Source organism: Lynx rufus, unplaced genomic scaffold, assembly GCF_022079265.1.
Source record: "Lynx rufus isolate CCGP_SWC_20201006 ecotype Redwood Valley unplaced genomic scaffold, mLynRuf1.p SCAF_3, whole genome shotgun sequence".
Lineage (NCBI taxonomy): Eukaryota > Metazoa > Chordata > Mammalia > Carnivora > Felidae > Lynx > Lynx rufus.
In genome coordinates this window covers 120,400,907-120,422,483 of record NW_025814845.1, presented here as the reverse complement: position 1 = coordinate 120,422,483, position 21,577 = coordinate 120,400,907, and the positions used below count along the sequence as shown (strand labels likewise).

Here is a 21,577-nt window from a genome sequence, read left to right as displayed (position 1 = left end):
TCTGGGGAACTCAGAATGATTCAGTCACAACATCTAAATATTCATTTGTAACTCTGCCACAAACAATTTAATCCTCATTTATATTTTAAAACCAGGGTTTGCCAATGAAATTTAAATTACATTACAGAGTATTTCAGTGGAAAAGGGTATCTCTTTGGTTTTTCTGAGCGGGCTAGGAGATACCAAGGGAAAATTAATTGTAAATGTTTTCAATGTCGGAACAAGAAAAGAACAGATTGGACTTCTCTTCTTTAAATCATTGTATTCCTGTGGCTCTGAAATCCATGTTAAGTCCCTTGTTAAACTAAGTGAATGGCATAAAACTATTTACTTATGAATTCCCCATTTGATGTAATAAAACCAAAGCTGGACTTCTAGAGAAAATATTCGGATTCAGATGGGAAACACAACTCTTCTTTCTTAACACCTAAAATTCATCTCTCAGCCTGGGGGAGCATAGTAGCCATGGTTTGTTTGGGTGCTGACCTTTAAACAGTGTCATTATGAAAGCTATGTTTATCTCTATAATTTAAAATCAGTAGCATTTTTTCTCTTTGATCGCATTCCAATTTCAACTTCTATTTGCTTGTAAGTTACATACATTTTGATAAAATATGAACAAACATATTATGTGTTATCCCATAGATTGTCATTCAGAAGATCATTTTTATTCTGTTGGAAAGCAGATCTAAAACTTCAGCTTATCTTACACAAATTGCATGTCCCAATGGATTAAAAAAAATCAGAAATAGAGGATAAGGTGAGACTCAGATTGCAACAATTTTTTAAAAATTTGTTCCAAGAGACATGGAAAGGCTTTCAGATAGAGAATAGAAACAAATGACACAGCTTTACTTAAAGTTTAAGTAGATATTTAAGATTTTCTCTTTAGGTCTCAAAAATTCTCTTTTGTTCTTGCCTTCCATTTTCCTGCTTTGTTACTTTTATATTTCTGAAGTGGAGATAAGACTAAAAGATGCTTTTTTTTAAGAAAGCTTTTTTAAAGAGCTTTTTAAAAGAAAGCTCATTGGGAAAGAACACGTGACCGGGCCATCTCTAACCTCCACAGTGGGTCATCTTTGCTGCAGGTTACCATTGTCAGCAAATGGAGGACAAGATTGTTCTTCTTATTAAAACAAAGCCTCTTGGGCAAGGGAGTGAGAAAGCAACTTAATAGAAATGGTTTGTACAGTACCTAATTCATCTTCTCCAAATCCCAAGATGTGACCTGAAAAGTAACCTCTACAGGAACCACTGTTGCCGAGACAGAGTGGTTTTTCTTGCCATTGCTTGCTCACGGGACTTTGCTGGAGGGTTAAGAAATTCCTACAACGAAAACATACCGTAAACTTACAGTGAAAATAGGCGTTTGCTTAAAAAAATAAATAAATAAAAGGCTTAGAATAAAGTTCACAATAAATAATTGTTGTGCCATGAACCTGGCTTCTAAAAGGAAAAGTAATATAGCCCATAATGTGTGCAAATACTCTGAAATTCTCATGTAGGGAGAAAGTACTTAAAGATAATATTTTGTTTGGAGGGGGGCACTAAAAGTACCTGAGTATGAGAAAAGCCCTCCCCTTCATCCAGAGAATGATACTTCCTCTCCAGGACTAGACTCCATGCTGTGCTATTAATCAGAGAGAGGGACAGGGGGAAGATCATGGGGTCAGTACACTTTTCTAGTTCCTTTTAGTGACCAAGCATATCAGCTCTGCCATATGCCTGAATGCCAGTGACTCGGGAAACAAGGTTCTTAATTTGGGTTTCATCATAGAGTTCCTTCTAATTATCCACAATGTGACCTCTAAAAATTAGGCTAAAATGTAACTTTGTAGTATTCTTACCAATAAAGACAAACTGAGTTCTATTGTTAAAAGTCCTAAAAAGTATGGCAAAAACAAAAATTCTTAGCCTTCCAATTTCCAAATAATTTGGAAAATACTTGCACAATTCGTGTATAACAATAGTTTTCAAGTAACTCATTATCATGGTAAATTTATGTTAAGGATGAAGGGAAAAGCTTACATCATATGCAAAGTCCATATGAAGACCTCTCTGCTCTTAAAAATTATATTATGAATTTAATCAAATTTGTTTAAAAAGCATCTCTTAGGAAGTTCTTTAACAAAACCACCATAGATAATGAACTAAAAGAAAATAATAGTCTTTATGTGTGTACCTGACCTGACCCCCAAAGGGAGACAATCATTTGAATATTTTATGGCAGTTTGCCCACTAATTGATGGATATGTCATTTGATACATGAAATTATGGTACCAGGAAACCTACCCATTCCGGTCTCCAAACACATAGCTTCCATACAGTCTTTCAGACTGGCATCCTCGGTAAACAAATCCACCCACCAAGGGACCATTACTGAATGGCTTGAATTCTAAAAGTGATGGCTCACTTTCTGGAAAGAAATAAATGTAACATTAGATCAAATGAAACATATTTTTTATGAAATAAAAGTAATGTAGGCCAAGTAATACTATTATGGTCATTTATTTTACATTTGAAGTATGTTCCACAGTACACAAGCAGAACCCTTGTTGTAGATATTTAGTAGAAATAATTCCCGTTGCTTAAACCATATCAAATATTAAGACTCTCCATGTGCATCGTACTGAAACGGGAATGCTCTGTGAATGCTTTGCTGTTATAATTGTCACACATACCAAATTTTCAGTGACATTAGAATCTGGATATTGTGGAAATCATGGTTATTTACTTAAGAACCAAAGACCTTTAAAAAATTATAATTTTTTTGTGTTGATTTTTTTTGTAGAAATGCTTCTGCATATATGTAGTAAATTAATCCAGACTTCTGTCAAGTTATATAAAATGTTGGAGAGTTCATATTTTAACGGAAATAAAAGGTCCTTAAAACCGCATTTGTATATTTAAAAACATTATCACTCAAGTAATATCTTCATTTAAACTATTTAAAGAGTTTTGTTTATAGAGTTGTATGGTTAACAAAGTCTATTGCAGCCATTCTTTTTAAAATTACATGTGTATAGTCACATATCTCAATCTTTCCTTGCATGCCATTATATACTTGAATTCATGTACACTAATTGCAATGGAAAAGATCTAAAGCCAGTTGCAAATTAATCTGAAAATTGCTACTTATGTGCTTAATGTCAAATAAGTCACTATCAACAGGCAGTATTTTAGGCAAAAACTTTGGTGGAGAGACAGTAATTTTAAAGTAATTGTCCCTTCCCATGTAATTAGGGTGAATATATTATAAAAAGTAGGAAAGATTAAGTTTTAACTAGTGCACTGCAAGGAAGCATAACTTCCAGGTCATGAACTCTGGAGTCAGTCAGCTTGGGTTTAAATCCAGGCCCTGCCACTTACGTTGTATGATAATTAACCTTTTTGTGTCTCAGTTTCCCCATCTGTACAATGTGGCCAATAATAGTGCCTATCACACGGAGTTGTTCCGTGAATGAAATGAATCAAATTTATAATGTTACTACAGGGGCTGGCATGTAGTCAGTACTGACACGTGGTTATTTTGTCCTCGTTTCTGTTTTCCGCTTTACTGAAGTAAAGATAACAAATAAAATTATAAAATATTTAAAGTATACATTGTGGTGATTTGATATATGTATACATTGTGAGGGGATTCTATGGATGTGTTTTGAAAACATAAATATAAGGCTATCAATATTGTAGCCAGTTTCAGCTGAGGCCCAATTAATGTGATTAGAGAATTTAGTTTAATCTACAAATATAGCCAAAATTCCATCAAACTAGTGACTCATGAGATTTTTTTCCCAAACCACATTATTCTTTGGTTTGGCTTTTATAAGATGTGTGTGCGCGCACACACGAATACCTGAAAAAAAAAATAAAGTAAAATAACTGAATACCACATGAACTAACACAGCTGCTTCATTCCTGGTCCTAAATAAATATCTGTATTGAATGAGTAAATAGAAGAAGCAATCAATTTAATAATCTTAATCTACTGTGTTCCCTGAATCATAATAATTTTGATATATTGCTTCCTCCAAAAAGAGTAAATAATAAAACACTGAAAAATATTAAGATTTTTGGACTTCATTATTATCCAACTTTATTTTGTATATATATCTCTAAAACATTCTAGTAATCATGTTAGTAAAAGTAATGTCTAAACATTCCATTTTCATGACGTGGGTAAATAACATGTTTTTACATGTCAATTACTTTGTTTTCTTCTACAATGGGTATCTTAAAGAAATTACATTACTATTTGAAACACAATTTTTCTAATTGTTGAGACTAGAATATTGGGGATTGAGGAATTTCTTACCTTTAACTTGTTTTTTTCCACTGTATATAAGATGTTATGACAAGTTCTGCCTTATATTAGAAGTTACTCATCTTGACTCTCAGAGGAGCAAAATATAAACAGCTAATTTTTGAAGGTCCATTAAATTTTTTGCACCTACAGAGCACAGTTTAATCCACTGGAAAGATAATTACCCAAATGGAATTCCTGGGGCTCATAAGAGTCACTGGACCTTTAAAAACGTGTGCAATTTACTCGCTTACCACTGTTGGGTCAGTGTGTTTATGCCTTCCCAAAAGCTCATTTTGTAGAAATCCTTTTCTCTTCAATGAATATGCTAAAGTAAAACAAAGCCCGAATTAAAGCCAAATCAACAAATTATGTTCTACTTACCATAGTCTTTCCCCTTTATTATCTGTAGGATTCTGGCTGATGATCTGTTCTTTCCATTGGAGTCTGAACAAAGTATTGTTAAATTGATGTTTATATCAGTGGGATGTCGATCAACAGCACATCTGCATAACAAAAAGGAGACATCCATGAATTCCTACCAGGGTATTTTCTAAACTGAGACTGGAGATTCCTGACAGAGGAACCCCTTGGTGGGCTGGCAAGGACCCTATGGGCTATTTCCTTTGGATCCTCAGCAGAAACATCCTGATTTGTTTGTTCACTCTGCTGAAGCTAAATGATCTCTGGAGAATATTTCCTAATATTCCTTGGTATCTCTCGCTAGTATGAACATACACACTGACTTGAAACATTTGTTGGTGCTGTTATTAAGGACTATCGCATATATAATATGCTGGGAAGGTAGGAGAACCTTCAGCAGCAGCAACTCACATCTGCAATACACAAAACAGACTTCGTTTTGGTCTTTGTTCTGTGTTTTTACATGGAATGGCTATATTCTAAAGCTCAAGCTGCAAAGCGTGCACTACAATGTAAGGTATAAAATAAAGCTGGTCCCCACAACCCCTGAAGTCTTTTATGTTATATTGACTGTGTCTTCACGTCACCCCCAATCTGGGGTTAGAATATTTCTATGACTTAAGCCACCAACTGTCAACTCCATTAGCGCAGGGACCCCTTCCAACTTCTTTATCACTGTGTTTCTGTTACCTAATTCAAACCCAAGAATATCAAAGGGGCTCAATATGTGTTGAATGTTTAAGTCAATGAGGGACTGGGCATGTGGAGTTTGGGTTGCAAGAAGAATGAAGCTGTATAATATAATTACTTCTGAAGTTCTCACAAATGTGGAAAACAGTGTTGCTTTGTTTTCAGGTTTCTCAACTTTGACATTCTTGACATTTTGAGTCAGACCATTCTTTGAGCGGGAAACTGGAAGGAGGAGGTTCTGTACTGAGCATGTACAACGTTTAGCAGCATGTCGGTGGCATGAACCCCTCCTCCAGAGTTGTGAAAAGCAAAAATGTTTCTAGGCATTGCCAAATATTCTCTGGGGGCAAAATAATCCCATTGAGAATCACTCCTTTAGGTCAACAAAATACATTAATGACTTAACAACCAAACCAAATCTTTGGGGCTACTAAATAAACTAGAAAACAAAACAACCCGGGAGTAGGTTCTGGGGCTTAAGACATGTTAAGAGTCACACACAGCAATCATCTCAACAACAATAACAGCCACAAAATAAAAACTGTTGCATCCAAATGATCCCATTCATAATAGGGAAACTCTAAGCCTGACCTGCCAAAGATGAGTTAGTTGTTCCGTGGCAACAGTCCCTTTATTGTCTTTAATTCAACGATTCACAGAGTACAATGCCTGGCAGGGAACATGACACAGACGTGATGTGACTTAAGGTGGAACTAAATCCATGGATGGGGAGAACATTTTCCCATCTTGCCTTTCTTTTTAAGATGGAGGAACTATGACAAAAGAAGGTTTGACCACTTTCTATCAAGAAAAGAACAAATCTGGAAGAAAAGGCCAGGTCTCCCAAAGGTGGAGATGCCGGATGCCATCAGGCCTACCTCTGTCTGAATACTATGTCCACTGGGAACCACTTGACCTTTCTAACCTTTAGTTTCTTTTCAGAAAAAAAAAAAAAAGAGGTGGGTACACATGGGTACTGGTCCTTATACATCTGTCCAAGTCCACAGAACATACAATCCCCAGTGAACCCTAATGTAAACTTTGGACTTTGGGTGATAATGATGTGTCCATGTAGGTTCATCCATTGTAACACATGGAATACTCTGGTGGGGATGTTGCTAATGGGGAGGCTGGGCATGTGTGGGGGCAGCGGACATGTGGGAAATCTCTGTACCTTCTGCCCAATGTTGCCGTCTTTAAAATTGAAGTCTTTAAAAAAAAAGAAAGAAAAAGAGTGGTATCTAATGTCAGCAGGACCTCAGAGTACTGCTGAATGTCACAAATGAGATAATGTGCGTAAGATACTGAGTTCAGCACTCTGCCCCAAGGTACTTAACACAAGTCAGCTTTACTTTTAGCCAAGAATTGTTTTACTTTCTTTTCTGCTTTATTAAATCTTTCTCTGCTTGAAATACTCTTGAAGGGAGGTGCAGTTTCCCTTAAGCTCTCTGCTGCCGGAGGAGGTAAGACTCTACAGCATAGGCATCCTGCCATATGCAAGGTCTGTAAAGTGCCTCATCCTGTGTTTTTGCACTGAGGGTCCAGGACCCCTGGAAGGTTGCACGAAAGCTCCAGTGGGATTGTGGTGACTCAGGCTGCTCAACTTCAAAGTGCTGCTTTGCGGTGGTATCTGCGAGTTCTGAGCTATAGGAATGGAATGTGACAGTTTCCTCCACATCCTGAACCCACCGTAAGTACTCCCTGTCGCACAGATTTTAAGATCTGCTGAGATGCCAAAAAGGAAATGAACTGTAGACTTGGACTTTGATGGAGGGGAGATGAAGGGCATGAGGGATTATAAAAATAAAAAGTTCGAGAAATACTCACCTTGCACATAGTGAACACTCAATAAACATTAAATAGCAATAATAACTTAGCTAGTAAATGAATGAATGTGGCCAAATATCCCATAGTATGAATAAGAGACCACAGATTGGATGAAGCTTTCATCACAGAATTGCTATATTATACTCCATAGCATTTTTTTAAGTGTACCCCAAATTTCTCACTCTACATACATCTCAGTGTTCCTTTCTTTATAGTTCATTGTAGCAAACGGTCAGTATAAATTCCTTTACTACTTATAATTTTTTTTTCAGGTGGAAAAATGTGAACATTGAGCTCAACTCCTTACAAACTCATACTACATCATCATATTTAAGTGAAGCTGTAATAAGAAACACAATTTATTTAAAACTTATCAGGTGTGTCGGGCACTCTACTTTGCTTTTTTTCTAGATTTTCACATAATCATGACAGCATCCTCAAAAGCTGTTACCACCCCCATTCAGTGCGTGTGGAAAATTTCATTTAGAGGGGTTTAAGGAGAAAAATTAAAAAGTTTATCATCTAAATCTGAAAAACGGAACTCTTAATCATTACACTAGTCCAATAGTGTTTAAAAACAACACTCTAGAACTTTAAGGCACTTTTCCTCCATGAATTTGTTCTGTTCCATATGTCTAATCTGCCGTCTCAATCTGCTTCACACATTAATAGAAGAAAGAGTGCTGAGATAATGAGCTGGTGTGATTTTACAGGTGCAACCTTGGACACCACCCGTGGCTGCTCGGTGCCTGGCCCCCTCATTCTTTTTCCAGTTCCCGAATCCCGGCCGGGCTCGGGTTTATAGCAGGTGCGGGGTGGTGGGGGAGGGGGGCAGGTCGTGTTCTTACCTGCCTGGATCGTGCAGGCCGTGCGCAAACACTTCCGGGGGCTGGTTGGTGCTGTTGAAGTGCGGATTACTTCTGGGGATGGAATAAGGCACGTTGCACATATCTGTGTCCACGTCCAGCCGCAGCACCGACCCTGTGAAATCACTGAGAAATTGGACAAAGAGGGTCAGTGTTTTCTGCTTTTGTTACATAGTTTACCTAACCTAAATGTGGGAAGGTCGCTCCACAGTCAAAAGAATCATTCCCCCATTTGAGACAAAATTATTAAAGTTATGAATTCCATATCGTGGGGAAAGGAAACCGGGGCAGTTTGGTTTCACAGAAACGGCAGCACCTTGACACAGCTGAGTAGTGGCCGAGGACTGCAGCATCAGTAGCGTGCTACATTTTGCAGCTGTTCCTTAGTTTTTGCCAATCACTGTATTTTCTGCGCCCCCAGAAGCGCCACTGGACCTTGTGCGTTCAGCCTGTGTATTGTGCAAACCACGCAGCACTGATGCACTCTAGAGCATCTGGGTATAGCGACTTCCAAAAATATCATCAGCATATTACTGAATTTTTCTTCATTTTACAAATGCAAACACCCATAAGAAAAGTTAAATGTTTAACCAAGGAGACATAATTCAAAGACGGTTCTTTTTTTTTTTTTTTCCAAAGACAGCTCTTAACTCACTGCTCTGACCCTTTTTCCCCGTCTGACACTTAAGACATTTGAACATCAAGGGGAACGTTTTTGGTTTTGTTTTCTTTTTTACCTTAACCCATCCATTTCTTCCATATCATCCAGTGTGATCATCCCATCACCGAGAATGATGTACAAAAAGCCCTCAGGGCCAAAGAGCAGTTGCCCTCCTAGATGCTTTCTGTGGAGTTCTGCCACTTCAAGAAATACTCTGGCTGTTCTCAAATCAACTTGATGGGGATTTTTTCTACATTGGGGGAGGAAACAATACCATGATTGTTAAAGGTGTTTAGGTGAATCCACTAGAAGGTAAAAATGGTACACAAATTAGGGGAGCAAACACTTGGCACGTAAATAAGGAAACATACTTGAAATGGAACTAATAAAAACTACTGAAAAATTACGTTATTTTCTAAGTTTCAGAAGTAGCACCTAAGCTGAAAGATAAGAGAGGAAAAGTGCCAAAGCTATCATTTTTCTCAATTCTCCTTAAGGACACATAGGGGGTTTTCAGCAAGGTGGAGATTGTGGTTTAATTACGGTCACTTTTGTTTCTAAAATAATTAGGAAGAGATAATGAGAAGATAAGATTGAAAAATATTTATGCCTCAGTGCATTGTAGTGAGTGATACCTGGATACTGTGTATTCCACAACTCGAAGAATGTGGTCATGAGGCCCGATAGCCCACCGTTCTTGGTTGGTGGTATAAGACACATACAGCTTTCCATTTTTCTTGTAATTGGGATGGAATGCGAGGCTTAGCAGACCTCTTTCATCTCCTCCCTGCAGTCAAATGAAAAACACAAAGAATTGTGAAGTTAATTATGTTCTTTATTGTGTTTCAACTGGAACCCCAAAAGAGTCTCTTTCTTTTCTTCTGGATAATCTTTGCCCAAACTCTTTTCTTCCTTGCCCACTGCACAAAAAAAGATCATGAAACATTTCACTCTGCGGAACTCTTTAAGGGTTAGAACAAGACAGTTGTCTTGTGTGGCTCTCTATGCACAAGACCCCTACACCACTTTTGTCCAGTGATTTGTGTATGCAATCTTGGGAAGCTAGGAGGACAAGTTTAACTGTTGTGATTCTTTGCTGGGTTACTAGGTTGCTTGTAGCTCATAGAAGACAAATAAAAAGGTTCATAATCAGCAGTCACTTCTAATCCAAGTCTCCCAAACCTAAAACACAGTGTGGGCTGCCAACTCCCACTGTCTTGGCAATATGTTTAGAAAACAGTTAAATTGCTTGTGTAATATGTAAACCTTTGTTTTACCCTGGAGGCATCTACATCACTTGTCACAACGATGGTGGTCTGTTCATCATAACTAGGTAATAAGCAGCCTTGGCCTATCTACAGAGGAAGGAGGTATTTTTACACGTACCCTTTCACAGCATCGAGCTTTTCTTTACAGAAGGATGGAGAAACGGGAGGGGAGCTAAACACCAGGGCTGGGACAGGGGTGGGAGAAATGCTAGAGAGGAAAGGGGACACTAGGAAATAAAAAAAAAAAAAGATCCCAAACAACTTTCTTTGTTATTACATGAATGTCAAGGATTGTATACATTAGGCATGCCAAATGCTGTAACAATTAAAACATCATTATGTTCTTAAATAGAAAGGCATTTTATCTTTATTTTCCTGCTAATTCAGCTTGATGAAACTCAATATGGTCTTAGCATTTGCTTTATCCCACAAGTAGTCCCGGAATTTCTATAATGAAATTATAGTATCTGAAATTATCTAGATCAGAGACTTAAAAGTTCAAATTCTAGTAAGCCAGTGAGGGCTTTCTCTGTAGTCTGAGGCATTATCCAAACTGGTGAAGAATACGACACAGAAACTGAAATGAAGCAACTGCTAGGACATCACCTTACCCCCGCTACTTCATTACCTGTCTCGTCTCCTGAGGCAAACAGCTAGAAGTTACCCTTGGAAATCTTACAGGATGGAAATAAGTCTCGAACACTACAACTTCTTCACAAGTTTATGCTTGGTAATGAAAGCACTCTTTTGCTCTTCTCCCCCAGAAGACCATGTGTTACTACCGAAGCACAGAGCTGTGTGTGGTGGGATTCTACATGGACTGAAGAATTTAAAGTTGTGGGCATGGGGCGGGGGGTAGTGGATGGCTCAGCGGGCTGAGTGTCCGACCTCAGCTCAGGTCATGATCTAGTGGTTTGTGGGTTCGAGCCCCGCATCCAGCTCTGCACTGACAGCTCAGGGACTGGAGCCTGCCTTGGGTTCTGTCCTTCCCTCTCTCTCTGCCCCTCCCCCACTCATGCTCTGTCTCTCTCTCTGTCTCTCAAAAATAAACATTAAATTTTTTTTAAGTTGTAGGTATAAAAGCTCACTTTTAATAACCATTGTTTGATTTATCTCTTGGATTAGAGAAAAACTGCTTTCAGAGAGATGCCATCCAAAGTGGAAACACTTTTTTTTTTTTTTCAACGTTTTTTTTTTTATTTATTTTTTTGGGACAGAGAGAGACAGAGCATGAATGGGGGAGGGGCAGAGAGAGAGGGAGACACAGAATCGGAAACAGGCTCCAGGCTCTGAGCCATCCGCCCAGAGCCTGACGCGGGGCTCGAACTCACGGACCGCGAGATCGTGACCTGGCTGAAGTCGGACGCTTAACCGACTGCGCCACCCAGGCGCCCCTGGAAACACTTTTAAGAGTGTATAAATAAGAAAGCGGATGCAAATATTCCAGAACTACCAAAGCATAATTGAAATGTCAAAAAAGCCAACCTCTTCATTTGTAAGCTACAATATGCTTAATATTAATTTTAATCAAAACAATCTCATTGAAGGGGATGGATCTAATGACTGTGATGAATGAAAATGAGCCTCTATTTTTCAGATGATCTTAGAGTGATTTTTTTTCTTAGAGTGATTTTAGTATTGATTTGATGTTGCTTTTTTAAATAACTTCATTAAGCAAATATCTCTTCTTATGAGATGTTGAAAGCTGGGATGCATGACTAAGAATTGATTGTAGAAAAGCACATTTAAATCTCTTTGATGGATGTATAAGAAAGCTGAGGGGTGGGATTTAGTTTGTGATTAATTCCTCTTCCGAATGTATTTCACTTTAAAGCTGAAGTGCAGGGTAAGTACTTCATACCCACTTCACAAATATTTGCGTTCCACTATAAGGAGCTTTTGCTGAAAGCAGTTCTTTTATAGTTTTTAATCAAATCATCTGAGATACAATTTGAGTTGGATAGCAACATGGCTTAGAACTGTACTCACTGCTTTTCAGGAATTAGGAATGTAGAATTCATGCACTATAGAGAGATAGGGAAAGAGATTTAAACAAATCCACAAGTGACAGAAGGTAATTGTTCACTTTAGAGATTCACCTGTCACATAAATAAATGTGGGGGCATCACTGGCATTTGTTAAGGTGCCAAATATAGAAACGTAATGAGACATTTGAATTACAAGAAAATAAATGAAAAGAAAACAATTTTTTTAAAAGTCAGTAATTCTGAAGTTTTTAGGATGTAGGATTTACATTTGTTTAATTATTATATTACATATGATTTCGTATTTTATTTATTTATTTTTATTTTTTATTTTTTTTTTATGTTTTTATTTATTTTTGAGACAGAGAGAGACAGAGCATGAGCAGGGGAGGGGCAGAGAGAGAGGGAGACACAGAATCTGAAACAGGCTCCAGGCTCCGAGCTGTCAGCAGAGCCTGACGCGGGGCTCAAACTCACGGACTGTAAGATCATGACCTGAGCCGAAGTCGGAAGCCCAAACGACCGAGCCACCCAGGCGCCCCTATGATTTCGTATTTTAAAGTCAGCTAGTGATCTGGTTGGCTCTTAGACACATGACTAATTACTCTTAAGTTATTTCAGAGAAATACTCTCTTAACGATACTGATAAAAAAATTTAATGTATGATATAAATATGCTAGTGTATCTCAAAATTAGCTTTGTAAACTATGTAGCATAACATGGCTCCTAAATGTTCAGAGATTGGGAAGAGGGGGTGTATACCACCACCGTCAGGAGATTAAAGTATCGACAGGCCAACATTTACCTTGAGTTGGCCATCAGAATTAGATCATCTGTTTAAAGTATGTTACCGACACATCATGATTTTCCTCACAAATGCAAACCTATCTTTGAGGTCTGGGTGATTTTTCAAGATCTATATGGAGAAATATGTTGATTGGGCATGAAAGGTTTAATTTTGAGGCAGGGTCTATTTGAGGCCAAAAGGCCAGAAACACCACCGGACATGGGAGGCTTCAATGATAGTCTTCACCAGGAAACTGCCCAGCCTGAGATCCTGAGCGCTGGAGCCTGGAGGCAGGGCAGACCCACAGACCAGCTGTCCAGGCTCAGGGGGAAGCCCTTGTGTGCATGTTACTGACTCTCTTCTTACTACTCCCCATCTTCTCCTCTCAATTATGTGTCGCTTTATGGAATTAAAAATCATGCACTCCTTCCAGAAATGTCAAATTATCAAGTTGTTTCTAGTGAGCATCTGGGGAGAATGAACCTCTAGTGATTAGTTCAGCCAAGCTGGCTAAAAAGGGAGAAAAACAATTAATAGAATGGCAAATGGAAGAGTCGCGGTCTAGGGAGCCATTCCTTTCAAAAACACATTGACTTCTAACCTTATACTTTTGAAAACATTCGCCAAGGTCCAAAATGCTTATCCTGACTCATGTAAAAAGCAGTGATTTATCAAAACGTTCACATTATACTTTGTACTTCATTATTAATACCGAATGCTTTATGTGCGCATTTCACTATGTGCGCACTTCCAGGAACATACACCACTGCTAGAATGCTAGAAATGGGCTCCGAGTAATTTATAAAGAACACTTCAGTGTTCCCTCTGTTTGCGTAGTGCCCTTTTTTGTTTTGTTAAAGTTAACTGCTGGAAACTTTTCATCCAAGCATCCTAGGCTACCATTGGGAACTTCCTTCCCCTTTGTTCAGCCTTCTCAAACTGCACCGACTTTGGGACAGCCCCTCACCAAGCACAGGTAGGTGAATGATTTGAAAATAATGTCCCTGTATACTTGAAAACCTTGAGATTGACCCATGTTTCAGAGTAAATCATAAAATTCTCCTAGAGACTTTAAATGGGTAGTTAACTGCCATTCTAGGTATCGTTCAGCTTTCAGAGCAATTTCACAGGGTCAACAGAAAAGAGACAAAAACTCCAAACAGAGAGTATTGACGACTTTAATGTAAATACAAGATCAGATCTAGTCCTATAGTTTTGGGACACTCTTCCCTGATGAACACATCAAAGTTCTAACCAGTTGACTAATATTCCTCTTCTTTGAAGAAAAGGGAAGTATCTACTGGAAAAAGAAAGGTAATGGTAAAATGATTATAATAGAAAGTATTTTTTCTTTTCTTTTTTTTAGAAAAAGTTTATTTTGAGAGAGAAAATGTGTATGCATGCAAGTGGGGAAGGGGCAGAGAAGGAGAGAGGGACACAGAATCCCAAGCACTGTTAGTGTGGAGCCCAATGTGGGGCTCAAACTCACAAACCACGAGATCATGACCTGAGCCAAAGTCAGATGCTTAACTGACTGAGCCACCCAGGCACCACTTTTTTTCTTTTTTAAGAGAAATGGTGGGCATGGTCTCTCATTGATTTTTAAGAAAAAACAGTCCCTTCATACTTTCAATGTGGTTAAAGTTAATTTTTTCTGATTTCTATCTTTAAAATTTGCCTTAACCTTTCTCAGGGTTGTATATTTTAGGAAACAAGACTGGGTAACACTGAACTAGAAGCACCATTTCTCACTTCTGCACAGTTTTTCTTAGTGACTCTTTGGCAAGTGACTAGCTTCAAGCTTGGTAGCCTACAGAATGGCCTTATGGTATTGAGAAAGCAATGAAATGTAAATTAAACTAAATAATGCAGTGTTAAGTTCAAGATATGCCTTGTTATGTATAATCTTTGTAAAAAAAAGTCTGTATTTAACATTCATTCAACAAATATTCATTGAATACCTACTATGTGTTAGGCATTGTACTTGGCACTAGGGACAAGACTAGACGACCAATAAGAACCAATCTCTGTCCTTTGGAAGCTTACAGTATACATGAAAGCAGATAACAAAGTCAGATAACAAGGTAAGTTTTTAGCTGTTTCACTCCCACCATACTTCTTTGTGATGCTGATTTTGGCGTGCAAAGGAGACAGTTAAACACTGCTACACTATTATAAAGGTTCATGGCCCAAAAAAACGGGTATTAAAGGGAATAAATACATATTCTGGGTAACTTTGGACACACAGGGTAATTAGTATATTAGCATCTCAGGTTTCTCCACTCTAAAACTTGGAAAGGAAAAGAAAAAAGCTTGGTTTTATGATATCTAAATTACCTGAAGAATATTAGGTAGAGTTTCTGCAAATAGTAAGACCATCTTCCAATTTATTTTATGCCCATGACACAGGTATGAATGAGGACCTCTGGTAGAATTCATGTTCTCTTAATAATGAAGAAGTTTCTGAGAATTAACATAGGGATAGACTGAAGCTATTTTTAATTCCCTATAAAATATATACTTTTATTACAAGGCTGATCATCCCAGCTCCCTTTTTACTTGTTATTCACATGTCTACATTTTGTTGGTGCACACCAGGAAAGGAACAAGAGAACTTAGAAACCAACATGGGCCCCTCCTTTGCTTCTTTTAGACTAGAACCTTTTGCAGCTCAGAAATGAGAAATAGGTTAGTTTGAGAATTGTTCATTCAAACACAATGCCAGAAGTATTCACTTTTCATTGCTGCTGTAAAAAAATTACCACTAACTTAGTGGCTTGAAACAACACAAATCTATGATCTTAAAATCTGTAAGTTAGAATCCAACATGGGTCTCACTGGGCTAAAATAAATGTGTCCGTAGGGCTGTGCTTCCTTCTGGAACCTCTAGGGGATACTCCATTTCCTTTTGCTTTCCAGCTTCTAGAAGTCATCTGGCATTCCTTCGTTTGTCTCCTCCTTTCTCCATCTTCAAAAACCAGTTAAAGGGATGTATCTTTCTCCTATGGCACCATGCAGACATCCTCTACTCCCTCTTACACTTTTAAGAATTTGTGATGACACCGAGCCCACCCAGGTAATCCGGGATAATCTCCCTATGTGCCATTTAGCAATTCAATTCTGTTGCAACCTTAATTCCCTTTTGTGTGTAAAGTAACATATTCTAGGGATTAGGACAAGAACACCTTTTGGGGAGGGCCATTATTCTGCCTACTACATGGATATTTTAATCAGTTTTTAAAAAAGGATCGAAAGAACTTATGACCTGACTCATCTTGGCAGTGCCCTACTGGGAACATCCTGAATGAGAAGACAAATGAAGTTCATGTCCAAGTTCACAGAGATACTTAAGGAAAGGTTTATCACAGCAAGCACTCTCTCTTAGCTGTTAATAATGAAAGAACAACCAACACCCTTCAAAATGAAGTGAGAACACCTTTCACAGTTGAGGAGGAGGAAGAGAAGGGGAAGACCACCTGGTAACATGTGGGCATATATGAACTCAGTCAAGAGCAAAACTGCTGTATTAATCACAGGATGCAAAGAAGGTAAAAATAAAATGTAGACAAACCATTTCTACTAACTAGAGGATTTTAAGCTCACTAAAACTATTATTTTGTTTTGTTCATAAGTTTTGAAACATACTGTAAAGTGTTAATTTCTTCACAACTCCTGGAAAAGATGAGAAGCATTGCTTTTCAGTAGTTTCAAAAGTCTAACTTGGTCTTATAAGAGGAATCAATTCCCTGAGGACCCTGAGTTAGCTTATGGGAAGGGTAGGCAGGGGTGTCTTTTGTTATTCACAATAAACCCTGCCAACCTTACCTGAGTCTATGCTAATGAAGGGATTCTTGGCAGGCTCTTAGATAGCTTCAGGATGAGGACTGGTAGCCAGAGGAACCAAAAACATGATTAGCAGATTGGAACCTTCAGCCCAACTGTACCAACCCCCAACCCCCACCCCAACCTCCAACCTCCAGGGAAGGGAGAGAGATGAAATTGAGTTCAAACACCACCACACAGGATCTAATCATCACACCTAATGATTTGATCAGTCATCTATAATAAATTCTCTATAAAAACCTTAAACAACAGGGTTTAGATAGCCTCTGGGTTGGTCAACATATTGAGGTGCTGGGAGGGTGGCAGGAAGCTCCACATCTCCCTCCCCCATACGTTGCCATATGAATCTCTCCCGTCTGGCTTCTCCTGAGTTGTACACTTTATAATAAACCAGCAATAGTAAGTAAAGCAATTTTTTTAGTTCTGTAAGTTATTAAGCCTGAGGGGAGGCTAATGGGAACCTCTGAATCTATAGTCAGCTGGGCAGAAATGTGGGCAGCCTAGGCACCCTATTTGCAACTGGTACCTGAAGTGGAGGAAGTCTTGTGGGACAAAGCCCTTAATCAGTACTGTCTGGGCTAATTCCAGATAGCTAGCATCAGAATTGAAGTGAATCGTCGGACACCCAGTTGGTGTTGGGATGATTGGTTAGTATGAGGAAAAAATTTCTCATTTGGTGTCAGAAAACACTCCAGAAAAAATCTGGGAGGTTCTTTAGCCCATCCTCCTTGCTGGGGAGAAGGAGATCATGATCAACTCTATTGAAAATCTGAAGTTAGAGAGTAGTCAGGAAAAATTTGGTAGTCTTCCAGTCATGCAAATCTTACTTGGAAATTCACATTTTTATAAAATATCTTGTGTCATTTTATTATTCACTCTTTTGGCTTTCCTCACTTTCATTGTTCTCTGGGGATGAAACTAGCCAGAACGTGCTGAGGAACTATCACTTGTGGTATTAGTTTGCTCCTTTTCTTTAAAATTTCCTCTATTTTTTCCCCAGATTTGGCTTTTCTTTTAGGTATGTCCTTAACTCATTCCAATTATTCTCTTGGTTTCATGATAACTGTATGCTCTTTGAGGCACTGTCTTGTCTCTTTGAAGCCTCATTTCTGCTTAATCATATTTACTCACTGTTCTAGTTCTCCAAGAAATTATATACAATTCTCAAATGCTTGCAGAACCCAAGCGCATCTCCGCCACACTCCCTTGACAAAGAAAACAGTCTGTCCTGTTTCAAATGAAGTTGGAGAGCTGCTGGAGGTTACCCAGCAATTCAGAGTTTTTAGGAAGTGTTTTGTGAGGTGTATGATTTCTGTTATGTAGCAATTGGTCCGTGTTGCATCTATGCTTAGGATGGTACATTTTGTCTTCTGAAGCGAATGCAAAAACAGACTAAAAAAGTACAAATGGGAGCTATTCTGGATGGAAACCACTAGACCACTAACTTTCCTCAACAATTCTCTTCCCCACTCTTTTTAAACATAAACAAAATAAATCAGTCATGCTGGGTTTAAGTTATGACCTACACAGAGGAAAGATACTAGAAATGGTTCTTTTCTAGAAATCCAGCTTCCCAGTTGCTTCTTAGTCCAAATACTAATATTCTTTTGCTGTCTCACACCTACAGGGAAAAACGTATAAAAATGCTCAATTATATACTTAAAAACTATTATGGTCATAATATTTTATTATGGATGTACATGATTTTATATAAACTTTACATCTGTCAGATGGAATGGTGTTTCATATTTCTATTTTTCCCTAAGCTTTTTACCTATTTTAACCATGATATTTGATACAGTATGGCATATTAGATAGTGGATGGACTTGGACCTTTTATTTTGTCCTGGCAGTCGTGAACTGCTGTAGAACTGGTAATATACGCTGCTCAAGAAATCCAACATGATGCCAGGGAATGGCTTGAACACTAGGGACCATTTGTCTTAATATGTGTCAAAGGATAATGGTATCTGTGGTATTCCAAAGTTCAGTTTTCCAAAACAACTTTTCTAAAAGAAAAAGAAGTACTTCAATAAAATTAAATTGTGTGAAGCATCTATTTGAAATAATAGAAAAATAATAAAACTACAAAAAGTATAAATTCTTCTCAAAAACAAAATCCTAGCCCTAAATGCTTTTTAGAAAAAGGAAAATTTATAGAGATGTTGTAAACATTTAGAGAAAGCACAGCTCTTATGCTGTGTGTTTAGGCTGCATGAAAATAAATTAACAAGAGTTTGGCAAAAACTGTAATATTCATGGGAATTAAAAATGAATACAAATGATAATTTTAAAAAAATTTGGAGCTATACTAAGCTTTGCTATTACAGCCTAGAGATTTAATACTTGTTAGACCTTAGATTTGAAAATGTACACATTTCTAGATCGAACTGTAAACAGATAAAATATTGGGCAGCTACCTTGTTAGACACAGCAAAATGCCAGATATGTAAATTAGGAACCAGAACAATTCTCCACTAGACTGTAAGCTTCTTGAAGGCAGGGATCTCATCTTGGTATTTCTGGTTTCTTACAAAGGATCTCATCTACAGTGGAAGCCTTGTTATAGAAGGTAACATGTATTGAATTCTTATTATGTGCCTGAGACCATGCTAAGCAATTTGCAAGCATTATCTTGTTGAAACTTTATAACAACTCTAGAGTTTAATACTATTCTATCATTGTCTTTATTTTCTGGAGAAGGACACAGAGGCATAGGGGATTTGAGTAAATTGTCCAAAATGCACAACAAGAAGTGGCAAAGCAGAGATTGTCTGTGATTGGAGGACAAATAATGTGAACTATTATGTTACATTGCCCCACCAACTATTTCCTAAATGAAGAAATGAACAAACAATGGATAGATTGTATTTTCTGTTCATGGCTTGAGGCATTATTTAAACAGCTCTACTTAAATTTCCAAAGTTTTGTGAGGGAATAAAATGAAGGTTATATCTCAGTTATTTTAACACAAAAATTAATTTAGGTTTTAGGGCAATGGGCTGATAAACTATCTGTAAAAAGAAATTCCTGATTTGTGTATATGTCCATGGTATAAGTACTCTCACCATGGCCAATTTCAAACTGGCAACTTGATGTCACTGACGGGTATGTGATGAGATGAACACAATTAGCTTTTGTAAGCCCATGACTGCCATTGTAGAATATTTCTATTCTCCTTCAAACCTCTTTTATTCTTTCTCTCCATTACTATTGTGCTCCTTTCTTTTTTCTCCTGCTTAAAAATTTTAATATACCTGTCCTTCTCAATCTTAAGCACCCAAATATTTTTGTAAGTTAAGTGGGGGGTTAAAATAACTAAATAAATCATTATTTAAACATGAGGGAGGTGGTATTTCTCACCTGTTTTTAAATGAAACATACACAAAAGCTAACATACCACCAAGAAACAGGGCAGAACACTCAAGAATCCTTTCAAAGGGGTTACTTGGTTATTTAACAGAGCAAGTGAAAACTTCTTAGTAAATTATCTTTCTGCCCTCTCGTAAGGTTGCTCAGATAATCAAAGAATGTGAAATCACTTTGTACATTCCAACATGCTAGTTGAATATAAGATAGCGATTACAGTCAATAGAGAGGTCGGAGCCATCCTCAAATTCAACTGACCTGTAAAATAGTAAGATTTTGGAAGGGAATGTAATTTTGAAATACAGCATGTGTAGTCTTAAATTTTCACCAGGTGAGGAGTACATTTAAAATATGCACAGGAAGTATTGTCTTGCTCCATATCATTCAGAGAACTTTCAGACTTCAGAAAATTGCAGGCATGGAGAGGCACATTTATACTTCTATTTAGCACCAGGCTCACCACATAGTTTTGATAAAGATCATTCCACATCTCTTCAGAAGATTTAGATGGTATCTGTTCCCAATGGCTTATTTATAAATGATTTGCAAGACTGGAGGTAATCTGAATGTATCTTAGAGTTGAAATATACATACTTGGCCACCATAGGAACATGATTATTATTATTATTATTTTAGTTAAAAAAATACATATAGTGTTCAGGTACTCTAAAGTTAACCGTGATGTAATATATTTTCTTTTCTTTTTCTTTTTTTTTTTTTTTTTTTATTTGAGAGAGAGAGAATGCGTGCCTGTGCATGTGTGCCAGTCAGGGAGGGACAGAGGGAAAGGGAGAGAGAATCTCAAGCAGGCTCTCCTGGAGCCCAGGAGCCCAATGTGGGGCTCGATCACATGACCCTGAGATCATGACCTGAGTCAAAATCAAGAGTCAGACACTCAACTGACTGAGCCACCCAGGCGCCCCTAAAGTAATTTCTTTAGTAAACAAATCAACCCCAACATTTGAGTGTTCTCTCAGGATACCGATACAGATCACAATGATCCTTCCTCTCTACCAAAAATAAACTCTATCTACAAATGCCCTTCTAAGATTTATGATAAAAAAAAATATGCATTCTTGATATTGACAAACAACTGTGAAAATGACCTCAGAGCAATATTGAGTAATATAGTACTTTTATATGAATAAAACATACTGAATTTAGATTTAAATTTGGATATTAATTATAAACTAAGGAAGAATTTAAGATTATTCAAAAATGTATGAGACAATGTACATCCATTCAAAAATATACATACCCCCACAAATTAGGTGACGTTACAGAATAAAGGAAATATTTATATTTGAGGAATTTCAATTTTTCCACCTTTTACTCTCTCAAGAATTTCCTTCATAAGATCACTCTTTTGTTTTTCTTTTTTAATTTCTTTAAATGTTTACTTTTGAGAGAGAGAGAGACAGAGTGTGAGCAGGGGATGGGCAGAGAGAGAGGGAGACACAGAATCTGAAGCAGGCTCCAGGCTCCGAGCTGTCAGCACAGAGCCCAATGCGGGGCTCGAAGTCACGAACTATGAGATCATGACTTCAGCTGAAGTTGG

The 21,577-nt window shown here is 37.7% G+C and overlaps 1 protein-coding gene across 1 annotated transcript in view; it reads right to left on the bottom strand.

Moving 5' to 3' along the window:
* HHIP (hedgehog interacting protein) overlaps nucleotides 1-21,577 on the bottom strand; it is an 89,085-nt gene that overhangs the window by 21,338 nt on the left and 46,170 nt on the right. The window contains exons 5-10 of the mRNA XM_047092160.1: nucleotides 9,403-9,554; nucleotides 8,844-9,017; nucleotides 8,089-8,232; nucleotides 4,685-4,806; nucleotides 2,293-2,416; nucleotides 1,196-1,326 (exon numbers count right to left, since the gene is read on the bottom strand). Coding sequence (XP_046948116.1) covers nucleotides 1,196-1,326; nucleotides 2,293-2,416; nucleotides 4,685-4,806; nucleotides 8,089-8,232; nucleotides 8,844-9,017; nucleotides 9,403-9,554 — 847 coding nt within the window. The remainder of the gene's footprint in view (nucleotides 1-1,195; nucleotides 1,327-2,292; nucleotides 2,417-4,684; nucleotides 4,807-8,088; nucleotides 8,233-8,843; nucleotides 9,018-9,402; nucleotides 9,555-21,577) is intronic.